At 45.5% G+C, this 13,178-nt stretch overlaps 2 protein-coding genes across 2 annotated transcripts; both read left to right on the plus strand.

Moving 5' to 3' along the window:
• Positions 1–8,324: 8,324 nt before the first annotated feature.
• LOC126575738 (fibrinogen-like protein A) lies at positions 8,325–9,260 on the plus strand. Its single transcript, XM_050236592.1, has one exon. The coding sequence runs from the start codon at positions 8,325–8,327 to the stop codon at positions 9,258–9,260; it is 936 nt and encodes a 311-aa protein (XP_050092549.1).
• Positions 9,261–9,754: 494 nt separating this feature from the next.
• Positions 9,755–10,823, plus strand: LOC126581396 (fibrinogen-like protein A). Its single transcript, XM_050245009.1, has one exon. It carries the CDS (start codon positions 9,784–9,786, stop codon positions 10,756–10,758), a length of 975 nt encoding a protein of 324 aa, XP_050100966.1. The 5' UTR covers positions 9,755–9,783; the 3' UTR covers positions 10,759–10,823.
• Positions 10,824–13,178: the final 2,355 nt, after the last annotated feature.

Raw genomic sequence — 13,178 nt, forward strand, 5'->3', positions numbered from 1 at the left:
TGTAAACCGTTACAAAATGAATTCAGGTCTCAATTTGAACTAGAAATCTCAAATAAGTCAGTGTGGCTTCTCCTATCCTAGATAAACCGAGCAATCGATCTTTTCGCGCACATTACGATTCCTGAAGAAGGCGATTTTCTTGCTTATAAAAAATGTAAAAATGGTAGAAAAAAAAACATGTCATTTGAAATGTGGGGATATGACAGCTGGTTTGTAATGACTAACATATTGCTGATCAACTAAGAAAGAATTCAACTTGAATTAATAACCAAATAAAGAAGACATAAGAGATAATCGCGGCAATGTTAATATTAGTGTAGATTCGGATGAAATGATCATTTAATTTTTTCCTTCGAATCGCTTCAGAGTGAAAGAATGGTACTATTTTCTCATCTTGCACGTGTCTCGGAGGCCATAAGAAAACCCACCCAAAAAATGCGAGAGAAATTTATTCCTTATATATTTTCGCCGCTGATTCCGGCCCTTCCGGCGCAACTGCGTAAGGTGCGGCATCAGCATCACCGACCAGAACCTGTGGCCCAAAAAAATGCACACGTATTTCCTGCGATCTGACGGGAAGTTATTGTATGGCTTGCCATTTTTTAAATTGAAAAAACCACAAATGGAGATGAAATGAAGGGAATAAATGCCTGCACAACAACTGAAAAGGAACCAACTCCGCCCGCTCCACCACCAATCTAAACTCTCGCTTTGCTCGAATTCAACCATTTCACTCATCAGCGAGACCAAAGGCGAAGGGCCTCCTGGCAGGGATCCCAAGAAGCATAAACTACATCCGAACGCGCGCGACGAACAAAGATGCAGCAGCAGCAGCAGCAGCAAGCGGCACATCATTCCATTTCCGCTTCCGCGACCCGCGACGACAATCGCTCGCTCCTTCGCCTCCGCACACCAGTACGCGCCCGTTGGTGGCCAAATGGCAACGACGATTCGCCGGAGCAGCATCCTTCGCCACCGAATGGATGAAAATAATTTAACTCCACTCATAAAGAAAATTTTATTTTTTGGTCCGGGAAATCCTTTTTGTTTATATTTATTATTGGAGCGAACGGAACGTCTCCCGGAGACGAAGAAAGGCCACGCGGGTTTTCGGGATTTTTTTCTCTCTCTCTCTCTCCCTTCTTTCCGGTTCACCACTCCCAGAGTCTTGGGCTGACGGAGTTTCGTATGCAGATGCCGAACCAGAAGGCGCGGACCTTGGCGAATTTCTTTTCATTTCAACTTCCAGAGCTTCCAGGGGCTCAAGAAGAAGGTGGAACGTGCCTGTGCGTTGACGTTGGTGGTGGTTGCTGGAAGTTATGACCCCGGGTATCAAGCGAAGAAATACAATGCTCCGTCTAATAATAAAGGGAGGCCTTCTGCCTGCTTGATGCCTGCATTGCGCGCGGCCAGGAAGGCAGTCGTCAAAATCCCACAAGAGACCGCACGAACGACATCATCCGAGTGGCCATTTCCGGCACACGAGCCTTAGGAGGCCTACTGCTCCCGTTTCATTCGGTCGAGTTGAGGGCTAATCTTTCTTAATTTCTAGATTAATCTGCCCGAGGAAGAGGGCCTCCGTTTTTGGAGCCTTCGAGATGAAGATTTGAGGCAATCGCCTTGAGGCCACCGAAGGCGGCTACCGAATGGGCTGCCTTTTATGAGGCGAGAGCTTTTGCTGCCGAGTGAGCGATCTCGAGTGCGAGATAAGTTCCGGATCTCAATTGGAAACAATTTGCTTGAGTAACAATTTACTCCCAGTCGCTGCCAACCAACCAAAAAGCTAGCTGGCGGCCATCTCATCCGAGCTCTATCTCAAAAGATGGCATTTCTTTCTTGATGAAACAAGATTAACTTTTGTGTCCTTCATCCTGCGCAAGGATTTACATTTAAATTGTTCACCAAGCTCGCTCAAAGTGTAAGATCATCACAAGTTCCGAAGGGGGCCCCCGAAAAAAAAATAGGAAACTAGAACAAGCTGCAGTTGAACAAACTTTACTTTATCCTCATTTCGTCAGCCAAAGCCCTCGGTTTTTTTTCGGTTTTGGGCTGGTAGAACAGCAACAAGAAGAAGAAATACCTATGCAAAGAGCAGAAGCCCGCGCTTGGTCACGCTTTGTCGGCATCACAAACAACAGGCCCCCGGCCGATCCATCCCGAAAAATCCACTCTATGCGACGGCAGCATAGCGTTGCTTGCTTACACTTGGCCACAGCATCATCATCATCATCATCATCACGGCACTAGGAGAGAGAGAGAATCTCGCCTCCCGGGGGGGCCCTCATCGTCGTCGTCGTCGTTGTTGTTGACTTTCTTCTCGAGACGAGAACACCGGCAACGGCACTGTCGGGACTGTCACTGGCACCGCCACCGTGTTCCGCCGTTTGAACTCGGTCCTTCTCGGCCGGCAGATGTTTATGTAAATCACTCATCAGGGGCTGGGGCGGTAGCGTCTAATCGCTCGCTCGACACAAGCTTTGACGAGCTTGAACACCGCGAACACAAGATGCGTGCTAATGTGTAACCACATCACCGACGCAGGCACCAGGCGCGAGTTGGTGGCTCAGGGAGCAAATATTTAATATTCATAACCGTCAGCCTGCGAGAGGGTGGGCTCACCGGTGCGCTCGTTGTCGCGTCCGCGCCATGTCTTCACGTCAAACCACGCGTGGCGTCAGTTTTGACACGACCAAACCGTCACCAAACCGGAACAAAACCGATTTTTGGTGGCCACCAGCCTTTGGCCTCGCTGTGGCAGTTTATTTGGCGTCAAAGTTTCTCTTTCGCTAGAATGTTGCTGTCTCGCACCCGAAAAAAGGCTTAAATCAACCGCGAAAACTCAGCGACAGACGTGGTAGTGGTTGATTTATGCTTCACACGAGACGAGAGCGTTCCGAGTTGAGTTCGACGTTGTGGTGATCGTTGTCCAAAAGCTCACGGTCACACACAGCATCGCAACGGAATCGGGCTGAGATGGTTCAATATTGTTTGGAGTTCTTGGAATATGCAAATCCTCAACCCGGGACCGGCGGGTTGATTGACAGACGGACGGACCAGCTGCAGCATCCGCAACCTCTCCCGTCGATCGGTCCGCTCTCGGAATGCGCGCATATACCCAGAGCCAGCGCGGTTGCGCGACTGTCGAACGACAATTTATTGCCCGAAACAACGCGACCGTGGCCCGCTGTCCCTCCCGTTGGATCCTGCGACGCATCTTCAAGTCCGGTTTTCGATTTGCTCCGTTGGCTTCTCGAGAAATTCTCATAAACTCATCGCCTTCTCCTCTCGCTTTAGGTCCGCACACACAGAGCTTGGAACAATACACGCTTTCCAGGTATTTTCGGCGATATCGGTATCGATCACGGCGGATCGCACGCCACAGACGACGACAGACCAGACAGACCGAAGACAGACAGACAGACGGACCCGTCCTAAGGCCGATCGGTTTGTTTGCAGCAGGTTTTGCCGTTTGCTCTGGAGACACACCGTCCATAAACGCAGTTTCTCACGGCACACCTTCACCTAACCTCAAAAATGTGCCCCGAAAAGGCCCCGAACGCCAACGATTTCTGCAACGCCATAAAAAGCTCGCACCGTACACTTCTCGGAACCTCGCGAGAACGCGCGGTCCCTTTAGTGCAGCCTTGCCAAGATGCGCTTTCGATCCGAATGGGGCGCTGTTTGCGGGGGGTTATTTTTGGTTGGTTGGATTTGGAGTTTTAATACGTCATAAATCATTCAAGGCGGACGCGACGCTTTTGGGGTGCGCGCGATAATTGGGATGCGCGTGCTTCGGGCGCGTGCTTTCTTGATGAACCAGAAGAGCCATCGTGGGGAGACACGAGCGTAGGGAGAGGATCGTAAAACTCTGGTCCGAGCGTGCTCTGATGAGCTAAATGAAGTTTTTTGAGTTATTGCCCCCGAAAAACCGAATGAAAGGCGTCGATCGATCGATCATACAGACCGCGCGCGTGTTCGCGCTCTCTGCGAATGGTTCTGCTGCTGGTAATTGTATGTTTCCAGGGGGTCATAAAGGGAGACCTTTAATGTCCTTCAAAAAACAGCTCAAGAGGTTGCTCGTCCGGGACGGAGACATTTGTATTTGAATCGGTCTGTCGACAGTGAAGCCTCATAATCGGTCACGGTGATGTCTTTGTCAGTGTTCTGGCAGTCGCTGAAGTGCAACTATCTGGTCCAGTCCTATTCCCTTTTTATGATGCATTTGCATAATGAGTTTTTTGAGTTCTGAACTGGTTGAACGTTATTACTCGATCGCAGAATCCCATTCTACATCCTAACGACCTGTTTTTTTTTTTTGAGTTTTCGACTTTTATGTCTTCGAAGATGTCGGCCACATTCATCATACGGCCAACAATCCGAATATCGCTGAATATGATGCGATGATTAGTTTCAACGGTTACACATCAAACAGGCCAATCTGTTGGCTGCCAGAGTTCCAGGCGACGAAAACATCCACGGCACAAACGAACCACGGGTCGAAGAAGATGTTCCAAACACACATACACATCGCCAGCGACACCGAATGGCGGATGCGGAGTGTCACATTCGGCAGAATTTATTGCCATATTTCTTGCATTTTCGTCATCGCATGCCGAATGGTGGTGGTCGATGATTTAGTGCTCTTGCTCTGCCCGAAAAAAAAGATGATCCTACGGGGAGGGTTCCGGAGGGGTATAACTTTCTCCTCGGACCTTCTCGGACCTCGGTGCGTCACCGAGCGTCATCGATTGGTTCGATAATCTGCAATCAATGGGTAGTTCCCATTCTCTCCTTCTCTCTCTGCGCGGTGAAAGCATTTCAAAGTGTCGCAGCAAAGGAGATGGATGCGGTATCCATGCCAACAGCCAGCTCCTGAGAGGCTGCTGAGGTCCAGAAAACGCCGAGAATACGCCACAGTGTCCGTCCGTCTGTCGGCGTTAGTGGCCATGAGAGCAAAAGGATGAGGGCACCACCAGCGCCCAGTGTGTGGCTTGAAATCCGTAAATAAATCTTCCAATGAATCCGATCGCTCACGGACCACAACGCGGCGAGGGTTGCACCCGGGCGAGTGGAAAGAAAGGAACTTTTTTAAATAGAATTAATCGAGAAGATATAAATTATAACATTTTCATAATTTATTACCATTTTCACCCAGACAACCCCCATACCGTACCCCTCACGGTACTTTCTTTCACTCTCACCTCTCACCACCAAAACGTACGGGAGGAAGAAGTGTGAGCGGCAATCCATCTCGGTCCACATACGGCACGTTCCCCGGTTTTTTTTTTCTTTCTCTCCCATGGATCGATCTTCACCAGCGACAAGGTCCCGGCCGCTGTGATGACGACGAAGAATCGGGATGTCCTTCGTCGCACACATGCACATCGTCAACGTCAGTAGGCTGTTCCTCTTTCTTTTCCTTTCTTTTTATCCACATCGCTTTTACCACTCAAATCCCATCTTTCATGTCTCTCTGTGTATGAGTTATGGCACATTACGGGGAAACGCTGCTGGAAAATGCCCTCGATTCCAACAAGGGGAAATTTGGTGGAACAGAAAAGAGTCGGAAAAAGATCGTCGAAAAGTAAATGTTGAAATGCACAATCCTGACAAAACGGAGAATATTCAAAGTGAACGCTGTCGTTGCACCGGATCCGATTCCTCTCCGGGTGCCATCACCAATCGCGATTCGAACCCCTCGCTCGGCTCTCTCGATGCGCTGCTTTTATGTCCCCTTTTTTTTTCGAAGGATTCTGGCCTGTGCCAGTGTTGGCACCTCATCCATCCATCGGAGTTCAATAAATTGCACATTTGTAACGATTCAATGTCGATCGCAATCAACCGAAACCGAAACCGACCGAAGGACGAGATCGTCCTCCCGGAGAGAATCAAACAGAAATATGAAAATAATAACAGCGGCGCACACAGCCATTGACGGTTTGGTGCTCGTGGTCATAAATCTGCTTTGTGCCGGATTGGGTGTCGGGGGATTTTTTTTTCTCTATCGGGTCCTTCTCGTCACGCGGTCGTCGTCGTCGCGGAGAAGCCATAAAAACCCTTCTTTTGCTTTGCGCTTTTTCGCCAATTGGTTCCTCCCTTCTGGGGCTTCCTCCTCACGAAAGGGGTTGCGTCATGTTGCGAATGACCAAATAATCATGACGTATGCAGTGAATTATGTCGCACCAGCCAGTAGAGGGATGCCATTTTCCCGGGATGCTGATCGACAAACAGTTGACGATGTTGACAGAGTGCGACCTGCTGCTTGGCATCGTTGGTGGATCGAGGGTGACAATTGCCAGACACAGGCAGCCAAAATGGTGCAGAAGAGCAGGAGATACTTGTTATCGTGGTACGTTGGCATCGTCGAACTCTATTGATGGACGGCGTGCTTCTTCCTGGTGGTCTTGGAGAAAAGTTGGGATGGAAAATATGTCTGTCAAGGGTTGGAGGTCCAAGGAATCTGGTCTCCGTCACGATTCATCTTTTTACATCTTTTAGCGTTCGATAAGACGAGTTATCGCTGACGGATACATAAATTTGCTGACAGATTGATCGAACGTTGCGGTGACACATGCTTCTACTCTTGACATACGCAATCGAAGAGATTTAAATGCTTGCAGGATTTGTTGTGGATGTCTTCTGGGCACTCAGCATAGAAATAAGATAGGATAGAAGATTTAGTTTTCACATCGAAAGCGTTTTCATGATTTTTCTAATAAGTGTTAAGCCGTTTAGCTTCGATTTGTTTGAAAGACAGAAAATAAGCTTTAGTTCTAGTTGCATCCACGAGATGCATCAGAAGATACATATTAACTCGTTAAATTTCTCCATTCCAAACAATGAAATCGTCCTTGTTACCTTTAACTCCTTTGTAACTTTATGGTCTATCTAGATGAGATCTTCACAGACGAGTCCCAAATTGTCTTGAGGTTATATACTAAATCAAAGACGATTGTACATTGATTCCTCTTTTAAACTATTCACTAATAATGATCATTATTTTGCAAATTAATTTTGTTCACTTATTACCAGGCAAATTCCTCATGCAAGAAAGATACTAGTGAATTCAGAATGTACGCTCGAGATTCGCTTTGTGATAGAATATTCTTTTGATAATGAAATTAACTACCATCGCATGTATCATCTTGGTCGGATTTCGTGTTCTTTAAACTTTAACATACATTATTCGATATGGTTGCTTTTTCACTAGAACTGCCTCACTGAAATTCTTGTAACTTCATGCAAGGATAGATTGGTTGTATCGCTTAATAGCAATAGCACCCGTTATCTGATGATGAAAACCGATTGTTTCCATTTTTGGAAACAATTAACGACCACTGACACCTGCGATCGCAAAAAGCAGCAATACTTCTCGTTAAGTCAACATCTCGTTAAGCGCATCAGATTCTTATAATGACTCTGTTGGAAATCGAGGGGTTGCAAATGTAACCCTAAATACAGCCATCTTATCGAAAAGTATTCCTAATAACGTAAACTCACCCCTCTCTCGCAGATTCAAGACTTCTAATGAAGCGACAGAGAGGAACGCGTAGTTCAGCATTAATAATACATACCAAAAGCCATTAACAAAACGCGTGCCGCAATCGACCCGAACCCACAGACGGAGAGAGAATTGAGTGATGGACGCAATGCAATGTGATGGGGTTGTCGAGAGAGTCAATGGATACTGGAAAAAGGGCCGCGCAAATGATCCTTTTGGTCGTTTCCTTAAGCAGATAATTGTAATATTTTGTTACAGAAATGTCACTGAGGGACCCATTGCGTTGTGATGGTTGGACAAAGAAGCAGTTTTTCTGTTTATTATAAGCCATTTGATTTAAGTACTAAATTGTAGTTATTATAGATTGTATGAAAAATTAACGAGTTTTAAGGTTGTAATCCGGAACCAGTAAAAATTATACTTTAATTCAACATTGCAGAGCAGAGTGAGTTGGAGTAAATTAAAAAAAAAGGATATAAACAATTTATGTTTTAATCGCCCTATGAAGAAGCTACTACTTAACTACATGGTAGGCAAATAATGCTTGCATAGGATTGGATTGAAGCACCAATTAAGCGGGCCTGCAGCGGCTCCAATGTAGCGAGTCTGTGCAATCTAAATAAATAGAGCTTTCTTATCTCTCAAGTACAGAGCAAACATGTTTGTGAGCGAATTCCCCAAAAATAGGTGTTGATTTAGTTCAATGCAGTGTATTGGTTCGATTTACGAGCCAGTATAAAACCTCGTTCTAAATAGTTTCAGTGCTATTCTAGTTCAACCTTCAGTACGATCGGTATACCAAATCGAGTTCGAATAGCGCAAAATGAACTTATGTGTTAGGGTCATACTGCTGTGTGTTGTAATAACTTTTGCCGCTAGTGATCAAGATCAGAGAAATTCATCCGCTTACGACCTTGGGTCGTTTGACATCCAGAGATTTGGTTTAGAGCTACTTCTAGCTAAGTTGGATAATATTCAGCAAACTCTTCTGGAACAACATCAGTCTACACGCAAAGAGATCTTTACTGCACTTCATAGACTCGAACATGCAATTGGACACAATTTGACCGAGCTCCAAGAGAGATCGTTAATGCAGACCACGTGTGTCACGCCGAAGCCTAAGCATCCAATCTACTCATCGTGTAAGGATGTACCATCAAACGTCTCTGGAGTATATCTCATCCGTTTGAACAGTAAAAGAGACCCGATAAAAGTGTTTTGTGAACAAGAAAAATTTGGTGGCGGATGGATTGTGGTTCAGCATCGATTTGACGGCTCAGTTGACTTTTATCGTAACTGGACCGAATACCGTGATGGATTTGGTGACCTGGACAAGGAGCACTGGCTCGGTCTGGAGAAAATGCACCTGATATCGAAGGCGCGTGCACATGAATTGATCGTAGAATTAAAAGACTTCAGTGGCACCTACAAGTATGCACGATACAATGCGTTTGAGGTTGGAAATGAAAGTGAACAGTACAGCCTCAAAACCCTTGGAACGTACAGTGGCACTGCTGGAGATTCTATGGCAGGTAATGCAGGGATGAAGTTTAAAACGATGGATTCCACACGCGATCGAAATACTGTAAATTGTGCTGAGCATCATGCAAGTGCCTGGTGGTATAACTATTGTACCTTTGCCAATTTAAATGGGCGGTACTCAAGGTTTAACAACGATAAATCAATGTTCTGGTACCATTTCAAAGGGAATCATGAAGGTTTGTGCTTCTCAAGAATGATGATTCGTCAACTGAATTAGTTAGCAAAATGGAAATAAACAATCAATATCAAATATAGCATTATTGCAGCACTATACATTCTAATTATTGCATTTTGATAATTGAGATCAGCATACACACAGACACCTCGAGTTCAATTTATTCGAAAACAGTGCAATGTTAATGTTACATGCAGCATGATGTAAAATCACAATATGATCAATAAAAGTCGTACAAGATGTTAGATAAGAGGTACGTTGACAGGTAAAGCCAATAATAAACTTTGGTTTGGAAGCTACAGCAAATGCGCATACGAATCAGTTAGTACTTAGCAGTAAATATTGAATTTCACTACAGCGGACGCTGGCATTCATCGTAATCAGCTTATCAGATGAATGCAACGCAAACAGCTTAATTAGCGCATCCACCATTGAAAACAACTCGTTCTCACGTAAACATTAAGGTTTGGGTAAGATATCAGTATAAAACCCCCCTGCAAAAAGCATCGATAGCACCATTCTGTTTCAACCTGCAGTCTAATAAAGTGCCTCCCGTTGGTTCAAAATGAAGCTGAATGTTTGTATCATATTGTTTTGTGCGTCAATGTCTTCTGCTAATAGTGATCGAAGTAAGAGAAATACGATCACCGGCGAACCTGCCATCTTGGGGTTTGGATTAGAACTCCTGTTGACTAAATTGGATAACATTCGTTTGGAGCTACATAATGAATTGCACAAACATCATGCTACTCACATGGCTGCTCTTCACAAACTCGAACAACAGCTCTCCGCTCAGTCGATGGCCTGTTGCATGGCGAAGGTTAATCAAACGTCCTTTGTACTCACGCCGACCGAACCGAATCAACAGAGCGTTACTTCAACACCACCATCTAAGTCTAAGCTACCATCATTTGCATCTTGCAAGGACGTATCGTCGACGACGTCTGGAGTTTATCGCATTCGTGTAAACAGTGATAGTGAACCAATTAAAGTATTTTGTGAGCAAGAGAGCTTTGGTGGTGGTTGGCTTGTGGTGCAGCACCGGTTCGATGGTTTAGTTAGCTTTTCTCGAAACTGGACCGAATATCGTGACGGTTTCGGTGATGTGCGAACGGAGTTCTGGCTCGGTCTGGAGAAAATGCACCAAATCACGACAGCTCGACGCCATGAATTGATCGTAGAGATGAAGGACTTTAGTGGCACTTACAAGTATGCACGTTATAATGCATTCAAGATTGGAGATGAGAGTGAACAGTATAGCCTGAATATCCTTGGAACGTACAGTGGCACTGCTGGGGACTCAATGTCGTATAACAAGGGGATGAAGTTTACTACGCACGATCGGGACAATGATCGGCTTAGTGATACACAATGTGCGCACTATACTGCCGGTGCTTGGTGGCATAATGCTTGCACCTACGTGAATTTAAACGGTCTGTACATGAATGCCAACAACTCAACATCTATGTTATGGTTTAAGTTCAAAGACAATCAACAAGGAATGAGTTTCTCGAGAATGATGATTCGTGAAGTGGAATGAGATCTTTGGAGAAATGTTGTTGATGAGAATTGTCAATCAGTGAAAGAGCTTGCAAATAAAATTTATTTTGAGTAGAACGGATGTTTGGTTTCCTGAAGCACCATTACTTGTGTATTTAACTGTAAGCTGCATTTAACTGCATTGCATATAGTGAATTTAACTGTAACCTGTGATCTTTGGTTTGACTAATAGTAATCAACGCAGCGCACAATCGCTACTACCACTTCTAAGTGATAAACTAAATGTTTCCTCTCTTTGCCATATTTGTTTTTTTCTCAATGTTTGTTTGATTGACAGATTGGTTTTTCTTTCACTAATCACTTACTGAACTCATCATATTATTGACTAAGAACTTGAACCTGACAAGAATTCGAATGAAAGTCACAATTACGTAAGCTCTATGGGATGCTCCTTTAACAACAATTGCATTACTGCACCAGTGAGCTCCTGTATGCTAACGCCATTTTCCGTGGATCCTCAATGGGTTGTCCTGTAAGTGCTACTCACGTGGTCCGTGGTCCCTCGACGTGTCGCATCGATTTCTCCCCGGGATGCGGTTTGCACTTTCACGTCGCCATCGTCCCCCCATCGTCTGCCAGCCAGCTATTTTGACTGTGTCACCATCCTTAAGCGGTCCAAGGGCACTTCCTTCAACGCGTCCTCGCCTTGACTCTCTCTCTCTGTTTCTCTCTACTCTCTAGCGCTCGTTCTCCCTCTCTCTCTCACTCACACATATCGTGTGCATTATTTTAATGTCAAATATAAATCATTTTTATGTTCATGGTAAATCAAGGAATACCGTGCCGGCCAGCGACAGGCTCACCAGCAGCTAATGGTCTTTTTCAAAATTTTGTAGCAGTGAAAAGCTGACAGCATAAATTATGGACCGAGCAAAACCGAGCAAAACCAAGAGAAAGAAAGAAAGGAAGGAAGGAAGGAATGGCCACCAGACCGCGCTCGCTCCGGCCCGAGCTATCCTTTCGCGTTCCGTGCCTGTTCCGGTGGTGGCCGACCGGTGCGCCATCGAATTCACCATCGAGTCGAAGACAAAAGCCGACGACGACGACGACGATGAGGACCAGGATGGCGATTTGCTGCGACATGCCCATGTCGTCAGCATCGTCTTCAGACCCACTGTGGCCGAAAAGTGTGGTTTGGCGCGCGGTTTCACCGAACCCAATGCTCGCGGCCCCCCCTTCATCAATGCGCTTTGCGACGTAAATTCGGAACTGATGGAGATCCCCAAAAAAGAACAACAACACCAGGGCTGGTGCCGCTGTTTTATTGTTATTTCCTCGAGTTTTCTGATGAGCTCTGAAGCCACCCGCAAGTGGAGTGCGAGCGAAATGGAGCGAAAGGAGAAAATCGGAAACGTGATGTTTGAAGAGATTTTCCCGTGGATGATGGGTCTGACGCGGTCTTGGCCTCCGGTTTTTTGGAGTATGTTATTTTGCGCACCTTCATTTCTTCTTCTTCTTCTTCCTTGTGCTGTCTTCGTTCGGGTCCCAAAAGGGGATGCCGTTGGTGGTGGTGGTGGTGGTTGCTGCCTCCCCTTTTTGTTCGGTCACACCCGATGCTAGCCATCCATCCATCTTCGGACACACAGCTTCCACTTGCCCTCTTCTATGGATGGTGTTCGCGGTTTACGAGTCGCCCCGAGACCACACTGGCCCCCTAGGCGTGTGTAGTCCAGTTTCCATCTGCAAAGGATCTGCAGAACAGAAACTGCAAACTTGTCAGTGGATTACGGGATGAATTACTGGCTTTCCTAGATTTATGTGTGAAACTGAATGTGGCTGCTGGCCGTCAGGAGGTGAGGAGCAAAATGTAAGCATTTTGGCAACGAATCCACGTTCCACTCTGGGAGACCGGTCCGGTTTTTGCTTTTTTGGTTGGGTTGGTTTTTGTTTTCCGGGGGGGACGACGAGGGAAATGTGTTGTTTCCAATTCCTAGTCCCTTTCCTGGGGTTAGCTGTACCCTTTTGCTGGATCTTTTCGCGTGTGGTTTGTTTTGTGCTTGCGACCTTGCTCGTATGGTGAGGTGTGATTGTTTGATTGATCCTCTCAAGATCACCACTTGGCGCGTTTATGGAGAGCCATTCTACAACAGACAACATTCTATTCTAGATTTTTAGAACATTCTTCTTCCGTCATTTAGTATCCATCTTTGATCTATGCTGATCCTTGTCGTTATGCTACATGCATGAGAGATAGACATAAATTTAAAATTGCAGAATGATTTTCAAATATGATCGACTATTGTGCGTTTCAAATAATTTTACAATACTCATTTTTCTCACAGTTATGAGCAACTTTAGCTATTTTGATGGTTATTTTGACCGGAATCAAGAGCACTAACGAATTCCATATGATATCTATAGCATTTAGTGAACGTACCTTGTTTAAAAACAATATTTTTC

The sequence above is a fragment of the Anopheles aquasalis genome, chromosome 2, assembly GCF_943734665.1.
Source record: "Anopheles aquasalis chromosome 2, idAnoAquaMG_Q_19, whole genome shotgun sequence".
Lineage (NCBI taxonomy): Eukaryota > Metazoa > Arthropoda > Insecta > Diptera > Culicidae > Anopheles > Anopheles aquasalis.